The 25256-nt window shown below is 42.3% G+C and overlaps 1 protein-coding gene across 6 annotated transcripts in view; it reads left to right on the top strand.

Annotated features, from left to right (window-relative positions):
* Positions 1–25256, top strand: part of LOC126088514 (membralin) — a 551852-nt gene that overhangs the window by 459523 nt on the left and 67073 nt on the right. For all 6 annotated transcript variants that reach the window (XM_049906664.1, XM_049906661.1, XM_049906663.1 and 3 more), the window contains one exon: positions 16737–16836. In XM_049906664.1, coding sequence (XP_049762621.1) covers positions 16737–16836 — 100 coding nt within the window. The remainder of the gene's footprint in view (positions 1–16736; positions 16837–25256) is intronic.

The raw sequence follows: 25256 nt of genomic DNA on the forward strand, positions 1-25256 counted from the left end.
CAATTAACAGTAGTAAAATTTAGTACGTACCAAGCTGAGCTGCAGTCACAGGTATGCTAAAATACGGTAACAAAACTCGCACTCTTAATTCGTGCTTGTGTAATCTAAATATTGTATTGAATACTTTAACTGAACTTTGAAATTAAAGCAGCGAAATTGTATTATATTGTACTTTAATGCTGGCGTCTGAATTTCAACGATACTCGGGTTCATTCCGGAAAAGGAAGGGACCCTGTTTGGTAATGCAATTGGGACAATAAGCAACAAATGTTCACGCTAAGTTGCTGTAATTATAGTTACGAAAATGGTACAGTTTGAAAAGCTGAGGTCTGCCATACAGTTCTAAAACTTTACGTGCTCCCAGTCTTCCTTGTTGGTTGATTGAAGGTTTGAAGCCGTCGATCGAGGAGGTGGCGACAGTCACTCATTGTCGGCCGTCGCTGTTGCAGAAGCTGGATGTTGGCGCGCCTTCTTCTCTCGACACGGTCACCAGGCGAAACGGGCTCTTGACGTGCGCCAGCTAATGCTTCCCGTCCGCGACACCGTGTCAGAAACTATCATCGCAAGTCGAGCGCAATTACATGCTGCCAAACCCCGAAAGCGCGGCAACTCGCGGGAGCGTCACACAACACACCTGCTCCACTCGCTACTCCAGCCAGACTCCCTCTGCCCGCGCTCCACGCGGCAGAGTTAACACTACCAAAGATCCTACACACTTTGATTCTTCACACGACCTATCGACGTAATCGTTCGATAGCAGTCTTCCCTAGGCAAGACCCAGTGTAAAAATACAAATAATATTTACGAAACAAACCAATTATACATCGACATAAATGCATAAATATATATATATACAAACAGTAAAACAATTACAATATATAAAGACACAGAAACGTCATATATTCAGGTAACAAAAATAAAGAAAAAAAATAATAGTGCAATAGATGGAAATAGGAGGATATGCATTTCCAGCGTTACACGTGCCCCACATTGTCTGAGGATGTTCGTGTAACGTAAGCAGACTCAGAAAATGTCCCAAAAAAGAAACAGCGGAAATGCATATGCTCAAAACATCAAAAAAATTTAGCATTCGTCTAATTAACCATAAACCAATTTTTAGACAATAATAATTGAGTGGAGACACTCCTAATCTTATTCAACTCTGTCATCTTGCACAAAATAAAACAGGTTGACAACATATCAAAATTCATAGAAAACAGAAAATGTTTTAGCTATTCCAAAATCATTAAAATTCGTAACACTATAAGAAATGGAATACTATTTGCAAAATTAATCAGAGTACATGGTCATAAAAAGCAGGTATATCAAAATACGCAAACTAATGATTAATTACATAGAATACACATTTTTATGTAACCTTTTCATAATTAATTTTCTCGTCATGTCCAGTTAACGCTAAACAAGAAAATAATATACAGCAGATCGAAAAAAACATAAATATTGACAGCAGAATTCTTTCACATCAGCTGTCCGGGAAGAAAAGCAACTCCACATTCCGTACTCGCGAGTACAAAGAATGCCGACAGCAGCACAAGAGCCGACAGCGGCTCAGCCTTGCCAGTATTGTTGCGCCCGCCTGTGCGGCACGCTTGATCTCACTCGCCCTTGTAACGGCGTTTCCAGAACGTCCGTTTCACTGAATTCTTTCGGAAAAACTCACTCCCGAGTAATCTCAAGGAGTCCATAAACACTATCACAGTGGATAACTCAACACTGTCCATCATCACACGCATGTACTAGCCTGAAACTTAAAACAGCGTCTAAGTACATCGGCAATGACTAATAAAAACACACATTCATGAAATATTACAGCAAGTTACAAAATCATATTTACATTCCTTAATCTACTGTGACTCAGCTGAAAACTTAAACTAGCAGCTTGGATTTTTCAGATGATTACTAATCAGTTACTCTTAAATCATTTAGTCAAAATTAATTACTTATTAATTACAACTTCTTTAATGACCTCTAGGTCAGGCAAAAGCATCGTAACATGGCACATCCTTAAATCTTACACTCTATATTTACATACTGTACAAATTACCCATTGTGTGGTATTAATCGATCCTAGGTTGGTACAATTTCAAGTCTACAATATTCCGTATACCTAATCGTTTTCCAGAGCTTGGATACTCTAAGCAATAAGCATTTGTGTGAGGTATACCAATGACTTTATATGGTCCATTATAAACAAACTTAAATTTAGAGATTTCATTGTCTATCTCGCTCGATTTCTCATGAGCTTTTACAAGTACTAAGTCTCCGATCGCAAACTTAGCAAAACGCGCTTTAGCGTCATGACGACGTATGCGAGCATCGGCTTTTAGCTTCATTACTTCTCGCAAACGATCTTTTTTCACACCAATACTAATGTCAATCCGTGGAGGGAATTTGATGATCTCTTCCACTAAACTTTTACTTCTGCCATCCAACAGGATTTCCTCTTGAGAAAATCCCGTAGATTCATGTCTCAAAGTGTTCACAATTCTCTCAAATTCTGCTACATATCTGCCCCATGGCCTATGGTTGTGATGGCAATAGGTACGACAAATTCGGCCTCGTCTTTGTTCGTGTGTTACGTTTGACACACCGTCTACAATACTTTCCAATTCACTTTCTACACTATTGTCAATGCCGAGATTTCTCACATTACAGTAGTTCAAATTCATTCCTACGTCAGTGTCATCCGGCCAGTTAACAATGTGTATAGGCTGGTATTGCCTATGCACACCGTCTCCTGCCTCGTCAAAGCTAACTACTATTGTTTTATCTTGTGACGTACATGTCGAAGTTTTACTTTCGCAATTAATCACTGCACCGTACTTTAATAGCCAATCTAACCCGATAATTACTTCCGTAGTCAAGTCTGGCACGGCGACAAACTCTTGTTGAAATCGTGCCCCACGTATCTCGAAGTTGACAAAAATCTGTTTTGTGACCAGTTTACTGGCCTTCCCAGTAGCACCGATAATTTTCACTCCTGTTACTGGCATAACTACGACGCCGGGTCTGTCTTTCAGTAACTCAAATATTTTCCCAGATACAGCACTCAATTCCGCACCGGTGTCAATCAACACGTTTAGTTGTAGGTCGTGCATATTAACAGACACTACTATCTGTCTACACTTGTCCTCGACTGTTTCTTTATTTTCCCACAGTAAATCCTCGTCTATATCCAGGTCATTCCAGAAAAAACCATCCGGCTTTGATCCTAAATTCGGCTTATCTGGCGGCCTTTTCAGCCTCTGTTCACATACAGTTTTAATTTCAACACGTTTGTCCTGAGGCTTAGTGTGTAGCTTCGCCTCCAATATCGAAACCTTTTCCTGTAACTCGTCAACTAGTGAGTGTTGCTTTGTTATCAATTCATTAATTGTCACCTTCGTTGATTCCTCTTTGGTCAGATTGATCTCATCTGCCAATCTATCTGGAGAAATGTGCCCAGTAGTATCTGCAATTACTTCCTCAGGGTCTGTGCAACCCACACTGCTACTGTCTGACCGTATAACGTCAGCTCTAACCTCATACACGCTGTAATCTATGTGCTTTTCTACCAATCGTGTCCGGCTATCACTAAAATTTTCGTAATCTTTCTCCTTAATACTTTCGCAATGTTTTAACTGGGGTTTTGCGTCGGATGGGTCGGCTACTTCTACCACTATAACTTTCGGTAAAGTCTGCCGGCCAGGGCCAGAACTTTCCGTTACTACTTCAACATCCAGCTCTTGCGGGACGAAACACGGCGAATCTTGCTCGTGCTCCCCATTAACATCAACTATTTCTAGTAAAGTCTGCCGGTTAGGGCCAGAACTTTCTATCACTTCACAAATACTACCTTCCTGTGGAACGAGACGCGGCAAATCCTGCCGCGCTCCCCATAAACACTTCTCTCATACAGGCCCCTATAATCTCCTAGTTCGTCGTATAAGCGACCGAACTGCCTTAACCAGACCTCATCCCTCTCTGCATCTCCTCGCTCGATGACGGACGTTTTATCCGACATTTGATCTTCTCTGAACACTTGTGAATCATTATTAAACTCAATCTCCAGTTCCGCTGTGGGTATTACAGCTGCCACTCTATAATCGATTTCCGGAACCCTACTTAAATTGTTCTCACTGACAGTGAATGTATTTTCTACTGCCGTGTATACAGCTGATCTACTACTTGTGGGCGCACTCCTTTCTCCTAACACTGGCACACTCTCCCGCCGTTGATTATTCCACACGGAATTTTCATAACGACGACACCTGGGTTTTCTCCTGTTATTGGGCCGCCAAAATTTCTCCACGCCCGGTCGGCCCCTCACCGGCGCGGCTAATAGTTTCCCTGTCTCGTCCCAGCAGATACGCTCCCCGGATGCTGCTGAGGCGGCTGATCACACCCTCTGGCGTTATTACTATTCTGTGAAGCCCGTATCACGTTAGTACGATACTGGTTTCCGTCATTCCTGTTATTATTTGCATTGTACCGATTGTTATTACGGTCCGAACCATTATTGTTATTGCTGCCATGGTTGCGGTATGCATTATTCCCATGATTATCGTTGTTGTGGTTGCTGTGGTACCCGTTGTTGTTACCACGGCCTCTACCACTGTCGCGATTATTGCGCCAATTGTCCTCGTCCTCCACTCTTTCCAGGAAATCATTTATTGTCCTGTAATTGCTTCCTACGTAGCGTTTTGTATCATCTGGAAGCTTTTTGTAGAGTTCCCAGACTACTTCGGATTCCGTGCGGCAATCAAGCAAATATTCCAACTTGCGCATCCAGCCCTGACAAAACTCCTTCATCGAACCGCGCGAATTCGCATCGAAAGGCCTCGATACGACAAATTCGCGCCAGACACTTTGCTGTTTTTGCTCTGACCAGTATTCAGCCAGAAACAAATTTTTAAACTCGTCAAAAGTCAGGTTCGTAATGTTGAGGTTTAAGCCCCAACGCTTGGCATCACCAGCCAGCACATCAATAACCGCATTAATTTTTCTCTCATTAGTCCATGATCTGGGTAAAACTCTTTCACAATTCTTAATGATATCCGTCGCGTGTATACCGCCTTTTTTCAAGGGGTCGAACCGCTCCTCTTTCGTCAACAATTCCGAACTATGTGCACAGATTGGCACATAGCTCTGTTTTTCGTCAAGTTTCTTTTCTAATTCCGACACTCTCGTAATTACTTGGCAAGTGGTTGTCGCAAGCGTTTCTACTTCCCTTTTTTTTTTCTTCGTAGGTATTAGCCTGCTTCGTCACTTTGGCATCTACTTCCGATACTAAAGCCTTTAAAGTTTCCACCTTCTTTTGATCTTCTTTTTTCACTAATTGAATTTGTTCCGTCACCTTATTCTCGATTCTGCTAATTTCGGAATTAAAACGAGTATTTATGCTCGCAATTTCCGCCTGAACGCTTACCATTTCCTGTTTAAGATTACCGATTTCGGTATTGATCACAACAATATCTTCTTTGATTTTATCAACTTTTGTGTTAACAACTCCAACATTGTTGTTAACAACGTTAATAGCTTTGTTCTGATTGTCTAGCATCCGTTCAATTTTTTCAGACTGAGCTTCTTGCTTGGCAGCCTGATCTTCTTGCTTGGCAGACAGAGCTTTAATTTCCGCCGATTGACTCTTGATTTCGTTAATCAAAACATTCAATAAATCAGTTAAATTCCCGGAAACTACCGGTTTTACTTCCGTAGCGGCTTCCTCTTTAATTGTTTCCCCATATTCGTCATCAAGGGATTCAGATTTGATTTTCACTTCCGATTCGGAAACATTTTCTAAAGTTTGGAATTCCATTTCTGCTCTTTGTTTCGTTTCGGCGGTCGCGTCTTTCATGCTAGCCGCCTGCCCCTGAACAATGGGTACCGCGGCGCGCGTTTCCCACTGTTCGACCGATTGTTCCATATCCAAGTCTACCAAATTTTGGCAATTGTTGCCTTCACTCATTTTAATAATTTTCAATATAAATGACAAATCTCAAATACAATTAGGATTACTCCCACTACTTATTATCGCTGACGTAACGACCATTTCGTAACCAGTAGTTTGTTACGAGATTTGCACAATGCAAAATTCGTGTCCAGAACAACCTCAAATTTGAAGATCGTCCTGTCACCAGGTCGCCACGTGTAACCTCCCCCTCACTTATCGACCTTAATGACAGTGAAAAATTAAACCGCGTGTACCTAATGGAAATTTGGGAAAAGCAATCGTCACCGAAGTTAATCTGTCGCTAAAGAGGGAGGAAAGGGTTACATCTAAATGAAAGGAAAATTGCTAATGAAACAGGTGGAAATTAATTTTGAAAAGGGGTAAAGTTAATAAAGAAAGTAAATGTGCGGCCGTTACGTTAACAATTAACTAGCGGTAATTAGATATTTGAGATTTGGGGGAAATTACGGTCGCCAGTCCTAAGGACAATTACTATAGTAACTGAAAAATAAAGGTTATTACACATATAATTAGCACTAGAAGTGTGGCAACTGAAGGTTGACACGTGTAGTGTGAAAAACTGAAAGTTTGTCAGAAGTAATAAATTTCGCTACACTCCGACTTAATTTAGCAAAAGAATTAATAAAACAGGAAAATCGAAAGTTAATTTAGTGACTGAAGTTAATAGTGAGCTTTCTTTCTGAAGCACATCGAAATTCAGTAAAATACGGTTAGTCTTGGACTACCTCAACAATCATTTCAAAAGCTAGTTGAAACTACGCAATTTAGAAATAAGGGATTTAACTCTGAACTTGAATTAAATGGTTCTGAACAATTAACAGTAGTAAAATTTAGTACGTACCAAGCTGAGCTGCAGTCACAGGTATGCTAAAATACGGTAACAAAACTCGCACTCTTAATTCGTGCTTGTGTAATCTAAATATTGTATTGAATACTTTAACTGAACTTTGAAATTAAAGCAGCGAAATTGTATTATATTGTACTTTAATGCTGGCGTCTGAATTTCAACGACACTCGGGTTCATTCCGGAAAAGGAAGGGACCCTGCTTGGTAATGCAATTGGGACAATAAGCAACAAATGTTCACGCTAAGTTGCTGTAATTATAGTTACGAAAATGGTACAGTTTGAAAAGCTGAGGTCTGCCATACAGTTCTAAAACTTTACGTGCTCCCAGTCTTCCTTGTTGGTTGATTGAAGGTTTGAAGCCGTCGATCGAGGAGGTGGCGACAGTCACTCATTGTCGGCCGTCGCTGTTGTGAAGCTGGATGTTGGCGCGCCTTCTTCTCTCGACACGGTCACCAGGCGAAACGGGCTCTTGACGTGCGCCAGCTAATGCTTCCCGCCCGCGACACCGTGTCAGAAACTATCAACGCAAGTCGAGCGCAATTACATGCTGCCAAACCCCGAAAGCGCGGCAACTCGCGGGAGCGTCACACAACACACCTGCTCCACTCGCTACTCCAGCCAGACTCCCTCTGCCCGCGCTCCACGCGGCAGAGTTAACACTACCAAAGATCCTACACACTTTGATTCTTCACACGACCTATCGACGTAATCGTTCGATAGCAGTCTTCCCTAGGCAAGACCCAGTGTAAAAATACAAATAATATTTACGAAACAAACCAATTATACATCGACATAAATGCATAAATATATATATATATATACAAATCTTACAATATATAAAGACACAGAAACGTCATATATTCAGGTAACAAAAATAAAGAAAAAAAATAATAGTGCAATAGATGGAAATAGGAGGATATGCATTTCTGGCGTTACAAAGTCCACATAAACATTCGAGACTCGTTCAATAAATAATGTGTACTCTCACCCCCTGTTTTTCGGCTTCTAATATACACTGCTTGACAAAAAAAGTGAAGCTCCCAGAATGGGAACTGGAAACGAAAGGAAACTTCACGAGCTGAAGATTTTTTTTTTTTAAGTCATCAGTCTTTTGACTGATCTGTTGCGGCCCACCACGAATTCCTCTCCTGTGCCAGCCTCTTCATCTCAGAGTAGCATTTGCAACCTATGTCCTCAATTATTTGGTGGATGTATTCCAATCTGTCTCTCCCTCTATAGTTTATGCCCTTTACAGCTCCCTCTAGTACCATGGAAGTCATTCCCTTACGTCTTAACAGATGTCCTATCACCCTATCCCTTTTCCTTGTCAGTGTTTTCCACATACTCCTTTTCTCTTCAATTTCGCGTAGGACCTCCTCATTCCTTACCTTATCAGTCCACCTGATTCTAACATTCGTCTGTAACACCATATCTCAAATATTTCGTCTGTGTGCTGTCCTTAGGTTAGTTAGGTTTAAGTAGTTCTAAGTTCTAGGGGACTGATGACCACAGCTGTTAAGTCCCATAGTGCTCAGAGCCATTTGAACCATATTTCGTCTGTGACACCATATTTCAAATATTTCGATTCTCCTCTGTTCCGGTTTTCCCACAGTCCGTGTTTCACTACCATACAACACTGTGCTCCAAACGTACATTCTCAGAAATTTCTTCGTCATTCAATTGGAGGCCACATGCCCTGTGGATAAACGTTATGTTTCTTTAATGCAGTGGTTTCCATTGCTTTCGGCATCCTCATGCCGCTGATCATTGCTGATTCTTCCGCCTTTAGGGCAGTTCTCCATCTCCAGCACAAGAGAGTGCCTTGTGAACCTCTGTCCACTCCTCCGGTTATGTGATGTTATTTCAGTGTTTGCAATTTTCGTGTCAAATTCACAAAGAACTTGGGAGTGTGAGCCCACTTCCCAGTATGATGTTCAATCCTGTCTGGCCTGGATGCTTGTACTGGTTCGGTGGGGGAAGGTGTCATAAAGCCATTGTAGTCTCGCCGGAGGCAAGCTAGCCTACAACTGTTGTGACTGGTCCTTGATATCCTCGATACAGGCTCTGGGACATAGTGATTTCCGAACCGGTGCTGCACTTGTTCTATCAGGACGACTCGCATTCGGGAGGACGACGGTTCAAACCCGCGTCCGGCCATCGTGATTTAGGTTTCCCGTGGTTTCCCTAAATAGCTTAAAGCAAACGCCAGGATAGTTCCTTCAAAAGGCCACGGCCACTTTCCTTCGTCATCCTTCCCTAATAGCTGCTTCATCTCTAATTACCTTTTTGTCAACAGGACGATAAACACTATTCTCCTCCTCCTCCTCCTCCTCCTCCTCCTCCAGACCTCCTTCCTAGCCACTGGAATACTTTAACATCAGGCAGGTAGTTCTTGGAGACGCGTGCCTCTGTGGGCGAGCATTGTACAAAAATGGCGACATAATAATGATGCATGAGAGGTAACACACGAGGACATAGGATGTCCATGATATCATCAGAATTCACGCCGCCACTAACAGTCGTGACCTGCAGTTACGTCCAAACGCTCCCCGCACCATGATGCCTGGAGTAACAGCGCTGTGCCTCTGCTAAACATTAGGAAGGTGGGACCTCTCACCAGGTCGCCCATCCAGAGTAGTACAGATCCGCGTTTCATCGATGAAAATGCGACGCCGAACACCAGAAATCCACAAACACACATCCATATTAAATCATCTCAAATTTCCATCGATCACGAAAGCTGTCCAACACGTACTAGGTGTTAGTTCACTATTCAGCCATCTAGAGGACGACACCGTTAAGTCGGCTACATTCCTGCATCCCAACAAGCGTCTACATTCATACAGCTCCTACCGTTAGCCAGAAACGTGAATCATTCCCGCCATAGGTAATCGGCGCTGCACGCCAAGCATGCATAGACATAATCATCATGGGAAACCTGTCACATATATATTTTATCATTGTACTTACAGTTGAATATTACAATCGCTGTCTCAATTGGATGACATTCAACAATGAGCGAAGTATGGGAAATACACCCTGCTGACGGCTGTGGCTCTGGAAATAGAAATATCGGTACTATTCTTATGACATGACATACTCCCCCCTTTGCTGTCACAGTATTCCACGTCAAATACATACCTTCCTTACAACTGGACGTAGTCAATTCCTTTGCACATGTCAGAAAACGCGCGCGCGCGCACACACACACACACACACACACACACACACACACACAAACTTTATAAGCCTGATCTTCAAGGTGAGCCTACCACACATCCCCTACTACAAAGTATAATACTTCGTCGATAACTGATTGCTGGCAATACGAAATAATACTAAGAGAAAATCAGAGGTTGGGTGGACATGTCTCTTAAGTTTTCCTTGCGAGTGGTACCACTGTGTCTTAGAAAGAGAGGAGTAATCGTCTTACAAACAGCCATATGTTAAAAAAACACGATCGCAACGACCATATTTCTATCATAATCAGTCTTGGTTCTACAGGTGCACACACGTATCCATGTTAAAATCTATACCGGCTTTACAAATCGAGGTATGGCATTAAATCAGAATGAAGTGGTTTTTCCGAACAAATATCATGGCACCGAATATAGACAGTGATCGCCGGTGTGTATATTATCAGACCAACAGTGCAGTTACACGTCACCGACGGTGAACATCATGATAAAATCACAGAATTTAGAAAATGATGTGGGTAAGGAACATAGTATGAACCTGGTATGTGCAACTCCCTCACGCCACCGCTTGATATTTCTCCAGGATTTGTAATGCATTCTTTGCGATGCCATTCAAAGTTTCGGTGATATGTCGACTGGGTTATAGGCGATGGCTGATTGAGAAAGATCAGAAACAGTAGTAGATGGCGTGCTGATTGAGGTCGTATGAAATGTACATTAGCTTTTCAGATCGCTAGTGATATGCTATCCGCTAGAAATGCTGTCTGGGATTTGGATGAAGTATCTCCATTCAACCACATACCTGCTTGGATCCCATGGGCATTGGTTGATTGAGAAGGATCAGAAACAGTGGTAGACGGTGTGCTGATTGAGGTCGTAAGAAATGTACACTAGACTTTAACTTCTCTAGTGCTACGCTTTGCAGCAGAAATGATGGCCATGATTTGGAATCAAGTCTTTCCATTCAACCACATACCTGTGTTGTATCCGATGGAGAAGTTTGTTAATGATTACAGCCACTAGTGAATCATATTCTGGCACTCTCATATCTCGAAACAAGTCACCTTTTTCTAACCGACAATAAAATTTGATATAGTCCCTATGTCTCTTGCAACTGCTACCATATCTGCTGCAGCTTTACGCATGTGATCACTCTAATTTAAGTCGGAACTGAGCAGAAGTCGGGAGAGCTATGGCCACCAACTTCTGCAACCAGTGTAGGAACAGAGTGACGTGAATTACTGCGGCAGGAACGTGTTTTGACCATTCGGTAGAAATGGGAACAATTGTCGTAGCTCCGCCAAGAGTGTATGACATGTTAAGTCAGAGACAAACGAAGCCTGCTCCTGCAACACGAGGTAGTATAAAAGACAGTATGGCAGGTGGGAGAAGGACAGGATTTTGCTTCTGCATTGTCGTGCATCCCCAAACTACATACGGATACTGCAGTCCGAAGCAGATCCTCGTCCCTCAGGGCCCATTCACGTCTATTACCCCAACATGCTGTCATCATTATCTGTACCATCAAACATAGAAAAATTATGAACTATAAAAGCTCCACTAACTTCATCTGATAGAGAACTCCAAGAGATTTTTACTGCATTTCTCTCCTTCCATACATCGAAAGCAAATACAGTCTGCGTGCAGGCATAGAGCAAAAGTGACGATCGTATTAAATATACAGGTATTGATCCTTTGCACAGACCAGTGTAAAGTTGCATCGCCTGTACTGTAGGAGGATGACCATATCCCACAAACTATACTGTAAGTTGCGAGAGACGCTCGCAGTGATCCTGTGCAATTTGAAACATTTTTTTTTTTACTGTAACACGAGGTCTGTGTCAGGTTCTAAAGGGACATTAATACATTCTGATTCATTGCTTCTCACAGAAAACTACACATCGCATGGAGTAAATCATATTGTTACTGCTGCTACCATAACACATCACACACACTGGATGATTTTAAATAAAAGACAGTTACAACATAAGGAAACTGGAAGATTTTTGTAGCATTGTGGAGTGTTTCCAAACTGCAGTCTGAAGGTGATCGACGACCTCTACATTTAAACTCAGCTGTCACAGTGACGGAATAGCGATGGCTCTGCGTTCCATTTCGACTGATTCCTCCTATTTCAGTAATGTACGTGATCACTGTTTCGGTGCTAGCCATCCCCAGATGGTGTTGCCCCTCCACCAAAACTCTTTCTCATCTCAAACAAATGATGATAGTCAGTCATTATGTGGTAACCAACAGCGTACCAGTGGACAGATGGGATGGAAAAGACACTGTCGATATACTGTATTAATAAATATCACAGTTGATAGTGCGAACAATGTTAGCAGTTTTACAGTAGTTTCAACACTGACCAATGATGCGACAACATGCGTCCCAATGCCAGTATCATCGCTAAACCGCCCCCTTACCTACTTCGTATCATTGCGCATGTAGATAGATGACTGTCCAGTACGTCCATTCATTGTTAATTCTCAAATCATCAAAGTATACCAGACAGTGCTCTACATATTTGTAGCACCTCCAGTATAGTGCTTAATGTAAGATCTATTTCTATGCTGATGGGAACCACAGAGCATTCTCGCAATCTTAGGATAAAATTATAGACTGAAAGACCCCCTTGTACTGTCTTTGATCAACTCACCCAGCAGCACCGTTACCGATGTAATATGCAGCCAGCCAGAAGTAGACAGCTACAATCCGCATCTCGTGAAAGAATGGAGCGTGCCGAATCCTCGCCCATCCAAGTGCACAAGATTTCTGGAGATGCGCCCATGTCGAGGAGGTTAGCACTCCTTATCGGTTTGTAGTTACAGATTTGAAAGTGTTGTGATGTAATAGCAGATGGTTAAGAAGAACAAGAAATGGGTGAATTTTATGCATGATGGACCTCCAGACAGATGGAGTTCGAAGCATTTTACCTAAATCAACTACGCTATCAATTTTAAAGTGTTTTTCTAGTGTTTGGGATTAGTACCTGGAGGGTATTGGTAAGATAGAACATAAACGCATGCACTTCTAAGGCTACACAGTTCTGCACTTAAAACAGGCTATAATATTCTTGCAGTTTTCTCTACGATGAACTAAGGTAACGAACTGTAAGACGAAAAATCTACTTCCGTAAAACTTTGGCTCTTTGTGATTCATGCACAATATAGATTTCCAGAGATGTATAGCGTCCACTGTTCATATCTGATCACAATTAAGAAATTATACTAAGCAGACATCAGTCCTATATAAAATGATCATTAGTAACGGAGAATACGTCTTACAAGGAAACAGATAAGCATTTAGCAGCAGCGTCCAACGTGTGAAATTACAAGTCGTGCCGCCACTAACTCTGTAAACAGCAATTTGTCAAGCAGATGTATACACGAGGATTGCAGTGTCTCACAAACACCTATCGCTAACTTAGAATCATCTTAGTTATGAAGCTGAAGTCTCGATCTTACACCCAAGATGCGACAGGGGGTGGAGTACATCGCATAAATCTTCGTTTGTTTAGAGGATTGTGTCGAAACAGCATGAAACAGGATGGTCACGTTTCATCACATGTGAGATGGTAGTCCTCCGATGACCGAGAGGTTTGCCATTAATGTTCGCAAGTAGACAATGCTCTCAACCACATATAGAACACGTGGTTGTATACGAGTCGTGTCACGTGACTGATGCATCCTGACAGAACAGCAGAAAAAAATGGTCAAATGACCTGCAACATCATCTCCCTCTCTTAGAATGCATCATCAGTCTGCCATTAAATCGTACCTCTTCACAGCTCCATCTCAATCGATCACCCCGTCCACTCTCTGTTATCCTTTAGTGCAGATGCATGCAAGTCTAGAGGCAGATGGTTTTCTGTCTTCATGAAAAGCGTGAAATACAGTCGTCAACTCGCATGTATCACTATTACCTCAATAGACATACAGTAGAGCACTGCCTCGACGGAAAAAAGTGACAGTTTCCGAGGTTCCCTTCGCTTCCATGTCGACGTTTTCTCCGATTCCTCTTGCTGCCGCATACTTGTTCCCATGTACAAATTGTTCTGTGCTAACCAGAAGACACGAAAGCTCTTCCTCAAACGCATTTTGCCGTATATTCCCTCAATTTATACGTATTCTCCCGTCATTTTTCGCAATTCTATCGATTTTATGTCAGTTCTTCTCATGCGATCATAACATAGCCTTTCGTTCCGTGTTCTAAAATTGCTTGTAAGTGTAGTACAGCTGCCAACACCTCGCGCAAATTCACTGTTTTTGTGATCGGGAGGCATAGTATAGCACTGTACTCGATTGCATTCAGTCGCCTCCACCCCACGTATTCCACATTTGCAAAGCGTTAGCTCTGTTTTCTGTATGTTTCAAAGCGTTTGTTCTGTTTTGTGCATGTTTGTGTATGTGCATGTGTTGCGGATGGTTCCCAGGACCCACAATAGACCTGAGTTAGCATTCGAGTGTGGATCTACCGCGTGTTCTATCCGGAACAATGTTGGTTGGCAGATCCACAATATGCCATGTCTGGGATAGGGTTTCAAGGTGGATCTGCCACGCACAATGTACGAGGTGCATTCAAGTTCTAAGGCCTCCGATTTTTTTTCTCCAGACTGGAAAGAGATAGAAACATGCGCATTGTTTTAAAATGAGGCCGCGTTCATTGTCAATACGTCCCAGAGATGGCAGCACCGTATGGCAGATGGAATTTTACCGCCAGCGGCGAGAATGAGAACTGTTTTAAATACAAATGGCGACGTTTTCCTTACTTGAACAGCGTGCTATCATTCGTTTTCTGAATTTGCGTGGTGTGAAACCAATTGAAATTCATCGACAGTTGAAGGAGACATGTGGTGATGGAGTTATGGATGTGTCGAAAGTGCGTTCGTGGGTGCGACAGAAGGCAGAACATCGTGTGACAACAAACCGAAACAACCTCGGGCTCGCACAAGCCGGACTGACGACGTGATCGAGAAAGTGGAGAGAATTGTTTTGGGGGATCGCCTAATGACTGTTGAACAGATCGCCTCCAGAGTTGGCATTACTGTGGGTTCTGTGCACACAATCCTGCATGACGACCTGAAAATGCGAAAAGTGGCATCCAGGTGGGTGCCACGAATGCTGACGGACGACCACACGGGTGCCCGTGTTGCATGTTGCCAAGCAATGTTGACGTGCAACGACAGCATGAATGGGACTTTGTTTTCGTCGGTTGTGACAATGGATGAGACGTGGATGCAATTTTTCAATCCAGAAACAAAGCGCCAGTCAGCTCAATGGAAACCCACAGATTCACCGCCACCAAAAAAATTTCGGGTAACCGCCAGTGCTGAAAAAATGATGGTGTCCATGTTCTGGGACAGCGAGGGCGTAATCCTTACCCATTGCTTTCTAAAGGGCACTACGGTAACAGGTGCATCCTACGAAAATGTTTTGAAGAACAAATTCCTTCCTGCTCTGCAACAAAAACGTCCGGGAAGGGCTGCGCGTGTGCTGTTTCACCAAGACAACGCATCCGCACATCGAGTTAACATTACGCAACAGTTTCTTCGTGATAATAACTTTGAAGTGATTCCTCCGTGCTGCCTCAGCGCTTCTCCAGTGGTCAAAACAGACTCCTAAAGAGGCCTTTGCCGCTGCGGTGGAATCATGGTGTCAGCGTTGTGAAAAATGTGTACGTCTGCAGGGCGATTACGTCGAGACGTAACGCCAGTTTCATCGATTTCGGGTGAGTAGTTAATTAGAAAAAAAATCGGAGGCCTTATAACTTGAATGCACCTCGTACAGAGCGATGTTGGGATGCAGATCCACAATATGCCACATCCAAGTTAGCGTTTGAACTTGGATCTGCCATGCACTATATATATATATACAGACCGTCTCAGAGGCGTCTTGAAGGTAGGAATTACAGCTTTATTAGGGAACTTCACAGCACTTTCAAGCCCAAGTCTCTTGCATGCCAACTCACTACAGCTGTGATGGCTGGCCATGCGAGGCATTGCATGTTGGAGGGATCTGTTATGCAGCACCTGCTACAAACATCACTGTCATCTGGTGGTCAGGGGAAAGGAATCTCGGCAGGACCAAGTGCCCTGTGCACACCAGACACCACGGCACAAGAGTGCTCGGTTCCATTATAAATGGTTTCTCTATGAAACAGAATTGTAGCTTTATGTTATGCGTTTTCCCAGGAATTAAACACTAACTAATGAATAAAAAGCAGCACAATACACAGCGTCTAATTCATTTTACAAGCCCCCAAAACGATCAGATATCCCATTGTGGAGACATCTGTTCGTCTCATATATTTGTCACCTAGAAATTATAACAAATTGTAAGTATTTATTTATATACCAAGGCTTAAGGTATCTATTTAGATGTGAAACCTCCACATTTTCGAAAGTTGCCATGTTGAGCTGTTGGAGCTGACAGCTGGTAAAAATCTCATGTATGAAGCTAAGTGCCTAGCACCTTACTTTAAGTATATAATGATATTAAGCGAATGTTATAAGAACACATCAGTTTTCAGATTAACATTATAGTGTATAAATCAACATGTCATCAGAAGTGCTTTTTTGGCTCTATTACTTGTGTATATGCTGTGAGTTATAGTTTCAGCAATATGACAATGGATTTGATTTGGCATGTTTGATGTATTTCCTGATAACTTCAAATTGGTTTGCGCTCTACAGTCACTGTTTTCTATTTGCTTTCAGGTTCTTTTATCTTTACCACTTCTCGTTCTACGCATACCACTACCGGTTCAACGGGCAATACAGCAGGTTGGCTCTCGTCACGTCGTGGCTATTCATACAGGTTGGTGCTGCAGTTTACGTGTAGTTTTGTCTTTGACATTAACTTATTAGTTTTTCGTCATGTTGTTAATCGTAGTTTCAGCTCAATTTTGTTTGTGTTATTAGGATGTGCTATCATAAACTGGAGTGATTTATAACTTTCATAATTTCAGACCTTTTTGAGATACTCCAGTGAGCGGGTTGTAGCACAGAATATCGCGTGGTAATTCGTCACATCACTTCTTATCTCATAGACATGGACGAGAGCTGTACGGAACTGATAAGTGGGAGAGAGAGAGAGAGAGAGAGAGAGAGAGAGAGAGAGAGAGAGACTAATAATTTCGTCACTTCATCAAAATTCTATTCCCATCATTATTCAGTGTGAAGCAGTCAGATGTATGGGGTACATCTCATCAGTTTTAAAGAACATGGTAGATTCGTGAATATAAAACAAGAAAATTTTTACAACTTTTTCGAGTTTGTTTGCGTGGCCATCCTCAGCAGTAAGCACTGAAATATTTGATTTGTTAAAAAAAAATGCCTTCTCTTCCTGCGCTGTATATTATTTCTCTCAGCCACGTTTCGTCTTTTTTCACTTCAGGACATCGTCAGTACTCTCTAGAACGGTAAAATTTTGTTTTGATATGTATTATTTGTAGATTATGGAACAGTCCACGTTTCGTTTTTTTATGTAAATAAGTAATTACTTAAAGTCCCTCGCTTCTTAGTTGGCATCTGCGTTTCATTCTTCTGGTCACGTGCCGGATTTCGCATTGCAACTCTATTTACGAAACATAAGCATCTTTTTATGTTCCGAACTTTTTCTTCCCACTTTTCATCTTGTTTACCCTTGTTGTTGTGATGCACTATTAGTCTTTTGTCATTATTTGATCGAAAACTGTGATTTCAAGACGTAACTATTTTGAGTTCCCTACGTGTCTCATCCTGTTTAGTTTGTTTACGTTTTTGTGAGGAACATTATACCATCTAATGTACATATGGGCTACTCACAGTTTGACTCACATTCTCAATTTTCTCATCTACAAGGAATCTCTTTTCAAATGCTAAAGGGCCTCGCTGAAATTTCTTGCTTTGCTTAGCACGCATGATAGAAGAACACTGCTGTGAATCGTTATGTCATAGAGGTTGATACTATAATGAAACCTTCCATTGTGTGACAAGTTACGAACTAAAATAAATCTTTCATGCATTGTATCATCGTTATTTGTGGACATGGGGTGTGGGGAGCTGGTGGTATGTAAGCATACTTTTACAACGCCTGGTTGGGAGAGGAGCGGAGAGACTTCGACTGTCATTACAGTCTTAGGGAGGAGAGCGGTGCGTAGAGGTAAGGGCGGGTGGGGGTTTACCTGTCAACATAGGCATGGATAAGTTGTTGGTGTTTGGTCCAAGCAAAGTTGAGGCCCCAAAGAGCAGCTCCCTGTATCATGTGAACGGCTACATATTTCGCATGTTTCTAGGGACCCCTCAGTTAATGTGTATGCAGTCCAAAAAATGGTTCAAATGGCTGTGAGCACTATGGGACTTAACTGCTGTGGTCATCAGTCTCCTAGAACTTAGAACTACTTAAGCCTAACTAACCTAAGGACAACACACACATCCATGCCCGAGGCAGGATTCGAACCTGCGACCGTAGCAGCCCCGCGGTTCCGGACTGCGCGCCTAGAACCACTAGACCACCGCGGCCGGCGTGTATGCAGTTCATTGACTCACAGAGTCGAGGAACTGTCGTTACAACTGTGGAAAGTAAGGAAAAGTGGAAACTTACGACAGATTAATAGTGTGCTCCGAAGCGGAATTCGAACCAGGAATCTTAGCCTTTGCCAAATGCTCTGCCAGAAGAACAGTCCCGACAAGAATCACGACCCGCCCTCGCGCCTTTGCTTCTACTAACGTCCCTCTCTTACATTCTAAGCATTCCGGGTTCGAGTCCCTGGCCGACATACACCTTTAATATTCCAGGAAGTTTCAAATCAACGCTGCAGGGTGGTAATTCATTTTGATAACTGAAACTGATAATCGATGCGACTGTAGAATATGGTAGATGATGCGCGACTACGGACGAAACCCCGCAGAACAACTTGAGCATTGTTTCTTACATTGGTATACAAGAATAATGTATCAGTTTAAAATGCAATGGTTATAACTACTGTGACTACAAGACATCGCCACGATCCCGGCGTTCATCTAGTTCCAAATACCCACCGTCTGAGGATGACCCTGCCGTGGGTCGAGAGAGATAAAAGCTTCTAAATCATTACAAAGCGATTGGACGCCGAATTAATAGAAATCATCGCCTACAAAACCTCTCTCTTCCGGGTCGGAAGATTGACTGCTATGAAAGGCCAATGCCTAAAAGCACGGAAACTTCGTTTCGCCGGTGATATGACCTCAAAGAGGCTGTTGAATGCTATTTTTCCCTTTTATATGACGTAAGAGCCATATACAAGACAAATTTCCATGGTGTAATTCTGCCGTACTGCTCCTACAGACGTCAATGCGGAAACGCTATTCCTTGAATATGATAACGCCTACACTGGCAGGAGCGGTTCGAAAACTAAGTTCTGTAGGCGGTCGCGATTGGTACCGTGTTTACACCCCCCCCTCCCTCCCCGTTATAACTTGCGCCATCGTCAATTTTAAAGTGACACATGGGCGTACAGTTTTAATAATGATAATATTGTTAATGTATCTCGTGAACCCTGTGGCCTTTAATGGTTGTTAGTGAACAATGCTAGCAGCCACCAATACTTTTGAAATATTTTACTTCATGCCACAACATGTTTCGCGCTATCATTCCGATCTTCAGATGACTATTATTTCCGATTACATTGTTTTGGTCAGCAGCGTATTGTCCACTCCTGCAATACGTTCCGGTGGACGGCATTTTGTCTTGTGATTGTCCATAATATTTTCCAGGACACTGTGTAAGCCGTTGCAATGCAAATAGCGTACACATTCGAAATAAATCACTGTGGCACACTTCATAATACTGTTCGTGTGAGTTTCAGCTTCGCACATGTGCTTTTACTTTCGATGTTTTTGTTTACAATAAAGTAAAGCATTTCAAAAGTATATGTGGCTGGTTGCGTTATTCACCAACAGTAATAATCATAATCTGCATCTAGATCTGTATCGATATTCCGAAGTCCACCTTATGGCGCGTGGCGGAGGGTACCCTGTATCACTAATAGTCATTTCCTTTCTTGTTCCACTCGCATATAGAAAGAGCAAAAAACAACTTCCTGTATGTCTCCGCATGAGCACTTTAAATTTTCTGAGTAGTTTTCCTCGAAAAGAACGTTGCCTTTCCTTCAGGGATTCCCATTTGTTCACACCTTCCAGTAAAAAATCTAGTCGCCCACCTCTGAATTTTTTCGATGTCCTCCTTCAATCCGAAATGGTAGTATCTCAAACATTCTCAAGAATAGGTCGCACTACCGTCCTATATGCGCTCTCTTTTACAGATGAACCACATTTTCTTAGAATTCTCCCCAATAAACGGAAGTCGACCATTTCCCTTACCTACCACTATCTTCACACGCTCGCTCCACTTCATACCACTTCGCAACGTTACGCTCAGTAATTTAAATGACGTGACTGTGTCAAGCAGGACACTGCTAATGCTGTATCCGAACATTATGGATTTGTTTTTCGTGCCTATCACACCAACTGGAAATTTTGTGTAAGTCATCTGGTATCCTCCAGATCCAGCAGCAGATCGATGTTAGGGAAATCGGTCCGTAGTTTTCCGGATCCGTTGTTTTACCCTTCTTCTACACAGGCGTCACCTGCGCTTTGTCACAGTCGCTTGGCACTTTGTTTGGGTGAGAGATTCTGGATAAGCTTTTTTCCAGAGCTAAGAAAGGGGCTAATACCGTAGTGTATTTTTTGAAAAACCAAATTGGAATTCCATCAGGGTCTGGTGACTCTTTTATTTTCAATTCCTTAAGTTGTTTCTCTACGCCTTTGTGGCATCATAACTTTACGAGGGGCGTTTGAAAATTCCGTGCAAAGTCAGAGAGATGGCACCACCGGCGCATATCGAGGTCATGTATAGTTAGTAGAATCCTTGGAAAGAACGCACACCAAGATTCAGCCATATTGGTATATTTCTTTGTGTTTGGCTTTCTTGTGAATCAAGTAAGTCGAGTGATTTCCCAAAAATGGACGAAAAATATTTTCGTGTGGTGATTAAACATTACTTTATGAAAAGCAAAACGCCTCAGGAGACTAAAGAGAAGCTTGATAAACATTACGGTGACTTTGCACCTTCGATTACAACAGTTTGTAAGCGGTTTCAAAATTTTCGGAGTGGCGATGTGGGCACAAGTGATGCTGAACGTTCTGGTTGCCCTGCGGAGGTTACGACTCCAGAAATCATTGATAAAAGCCATTATATGGTGATGGATGATAGAAGAGTTAAGGGGCGTGAGATGGTAGTGCTGTGGGCATCTCTAATGAATGGGTACATAATATTTTGCATAAACATTTGGACACGAGAAAGCTATCCACAAGATGGGTTCTGCGATTGCTCACGATTCACCAAAAACGGAATCGTGTGGAGTGTTGCAAGGATTGTTTGCAGCTGTTCAGGAAGAGTCCGCAGGACTTTAAGCGTCGTTTCGTCACTGTGGATGAAACATGGATACATTACTATACTCCTGAGCCCAAACAACAATCTAAACCAGGACTTAACAACTGTCCGGTTTTGAGCGCGATTACTCGCGTCTGCTCAGGCACGTGCTCGCGAACAGGTGCAAGGTCGCGGAGTAGGGAGGGAGGGGAAATGCGCGCGCACGTATGAATAGGACCGCAGCGTGCCTATTAAATTCGCGCCGACTATGTAACGTTAAAAGTACTACGATCAGCTCTAACAGTCACTTCGCTGGTTAAGAATCATGTCAAGTCGCCGTTGTGTAACACCAACCATGCTTTCGCAGTTCAACCCCCATTGGGAGGAATTGTATCTGTTTACAGAAAAAGATGGTGTTGCAAAATGTTTAGTATGTCACAAAACGCTGAATTCTTTTAGTAAATTTAATTTGCAGCGACATTATATGTCGTGCCACGCGAAAGACTACGGAAGTGGAAAATGTGATGGACCAGATCGTGCACAGAAAGTTATTAAACTTAAAAGGAAGCTATCCGAAGAAGATCTGGATGACGAAGAAAAATCAACTGAGGCAGCTCTCAGAGTGAGCTACAAAATTGCTTTGCTTTGAGCAAAATCCCTGCGCCCCTTCACTGATAGCGATTTAATAAAAGATGTTTGGTAGTTGCAGCGGAACATTTGTGTCCATCTCAGTTTCGGATTGTGCCATTATCTGACATGACCATTATGCGTCGCATACAGGACATGGCAGACGACGTCCTCAGCCAGCTTGCAAATATCTATAAAGATTTTATGGCGTATTCTCTAGCTCTGGACGAAAGTGTTGATATCGCTGGAACAGCGCAGCTTTCCATATTTATTAGAGGTGTTAATAGAGATCTTCAGGTGAGGAAGGAGCTCCTCGATGTAGTAGCCATGAAAAACACTACAACCGGAGGTGATATTTTAAGTAGTGTTGAAGAAAGTGTTGGAAATATAGGATTGTCGTGGAATTCTTTAGTTTCAGTGTCTACAGACGGTGCACCAGCGATGACAGGGAAAAAATTAGGTTTCGTTGCGCTGTTGAAGGAGAAAATGCAAAAACTGACCGTGCCGAATGAAATAAGGGGCGTTCACTGTGTGATCCACCAGGAAAACTTATGTGCAAAGAGTATCACTCTAAAACATTTGATGAGTGTTGTTGTTCCTACAACCAATTATATAAGGAGGCATGTGCTACAACACAGATTATTTAAAAGCTTTCTTGGGGATGTAGAAAGCCAGTATGCTAGCCTGCCTTATTACAGCGAGGTCCGCTGGCTTAGTCGTGGCGAATTATTAAATCGAATTTTTGCCTATCAGATGAGATAAATATGTTCATGGAAATAAATAACATGTGTGTTCCTGAATTGAAAGAGCCTTCATGGAAATGTGATCTCGCGTTCTTAGCAGATTTAACTAGCCGTCTGAATGCTTTGAACATTTCACTACAAGGTAAAGATCTGCTAATTACTCATTTCATAGATCGAATACGAGCTTTTAAAATGAAATTGACACTTTGGGTGAGTCAGCTGGAAACAGGAAATCTAGCTCATTTTCCTAAATTATCATCCATGCAAGATGTTCACAAAGACTGTGAACGTTATTCACATAGTTTAGTTGCCCTTAAGGAAGAATTTGATCAACGCTTTCAAGATCTGACAGCACTAGACAGTGATTCTGATCTGTTCTCCTCTCCATATTCAGCGAATATTGAAGAGATTCGTCCTGAGCTGCAACTAGAAATTATTGACCTGCAGTGTGACAGAGAATACAGAGACAAATTTCAGAAGAAGAAAAACATTTTGGAATTTTACAGACACTTCCCTCAGGATAGATTTCCTCGTTTGCACAAACTGGCGGCTACAATAATATCAATGTTCGGTTCCATGTATGTTTGTGAATAACTGTTCTCTGCAATGAAATGTAACAAGACGCGCCTGAGAAACGCATTGTCTGATCTAAATTTAAACTGCACGCTGCGCCTACGATGCACAAGAACAATTACTCCGAACATAGACGCATTTGTAAAGGGCAAAAAGTACAAGATAACAGAGAATCCCACACTTCAGTGACACCTTTTATTGTGTAACAGTTCACAAATTAATACGAATGTAGAGGCATACACTAAGCTAATGTGGCACGTGTACATTCTCCTTTATGTGTTTCATTTGTCACAGTAATAATTCGTGAGTGTTATCCCTGCAGGTGGCCGCGGATTTACATTGACTGGCGGCAGCTGTTGTGTGCCCCACGTGACTCTCCCCACTCTCCGTTCTGGTCCGGTAGTGGGGGTAGCGTGCTCGCGCTGCTCCGTGCTCGCGCCTTGCTGCTCACAGCTTGCTCCACGAGCACGTATGTTGTGAAGCCCTGATCTAAACAATGGGTTACCAAGGGAGAATCTGCACCAAAAGAGGCGAAGACCAATCCTTCGGCCGGAAAGGTTATGGAGACTGTCTTTTGACAATAAGGGATAATCCTCGTCGACTATCTGGAAAAGGGTAAAACTATTACAGGTGCATATTATTCATTGTTATTGGACCGTTTGAAAACAAGGCTACAAGAAAAACGCCGGCGATTGGACCGCAAAAATGTCCTTTTCCATCACGACGATGCACCAGCACACACCTCAGCAGTTGTGGTCGCAAAATTAATGGAAATAGGATTCCAACTCGTTTCACATCCCCCCTATTCTGCAGACTTGGCTCCCTCGGACTACTGTTTGTTCCCCAATTTGAAGAAATGGCTGGCGGGATAAAGATTTTATTCAAACTATATGAGTGCAGCAACTAATAGCTATTTTGTAGACGTGGACAGTTCCTTTTATTCGGAAGGAATCAACAAATTAGAACAGCTTTGGACGAAGTCTAAAAGGAGACTATGTCGAAAAATAAAAAAGGTTTACCTCAAACACGTAAGTAGTTTTTATTTTTGCACTGTTTTCAAACGCCCTTCGTATTCTTAACAAAACGAACGTAAAATATAACCAAGTACGTATATTAAGTTACGTATCTTGTAAATAATAGCATAAATTGTATTAATATAACTTACAAAGGTCTTTTAACAATACAATTTCACTAAAACTCGACACTATTTTCACAATACTTTAATATTCGGGTACTTTCAGAACTAATTATTTCAAGACAAATTTTTGTGAAAGATGTATGTTCCAGGATCTTGTCGGGTAGCCATTCCGTTGAACCACTTCTTTCAAATGCTGCGGCATACTGTTGGTCACCTTTTTAATTGTCAGTATGTACACCGTGCTATTCGCCTTTTAATCGACTCGTCAAAGTTTCGTTGGAATGTATTGGTATTTCTCTAATACGTTGCTCTAGTTCGCCTCACACATTCTCGTTAGATTTGAGGTTTAGTGATTGATGTAGCGGTTGTAAGACTTTCGACCAATTGTACGACAAATATTCCTGCAGAGTGCGAGCCTTATCTTTCGCGTCCGTTATCCTGGTAAACGTGAACGTGTTTCATATCCCATTTTTTGAGCATATTTCCGTAAGTTGCTTTTAATATGTTCAGATAGACACGTTAGTCAATAATACTGTCGATTAACACTATTTCATCCGGTCCAAATGTGTTTATACAGCCTCAGACAAGAACGCTGCCACCTCCATGCGTTACAGTCGAATTAACATCTGTTGCTTTAAATTCTTCATTCGTATTGCTCCACTCCATCCTTATTAAGTCAAGCCCAATTTCTTCCGTCGAGTCTGTTCGTTCACATACGGTTTCTTCCTAGACACACTCCCATGTAGCCGCTATCTTTCAGTGCT

The sequence above is a fragment of the Schistocerca cancellata genome, chromosome 6, assembly GCF_023864275.1.
Source record: "Schistocerca cancellata isolate TAMUIC-IGC-003103 chromosome 6, iqSchCanc2.1, whole genome shotgun sequence".
Classification (NCBI taxonomy): Eukaryota; Metazoa; Arthropoda; class Insecta; order Orthoptera; family Acrididae; genus Schistocerca; species Schistocerca cancellata.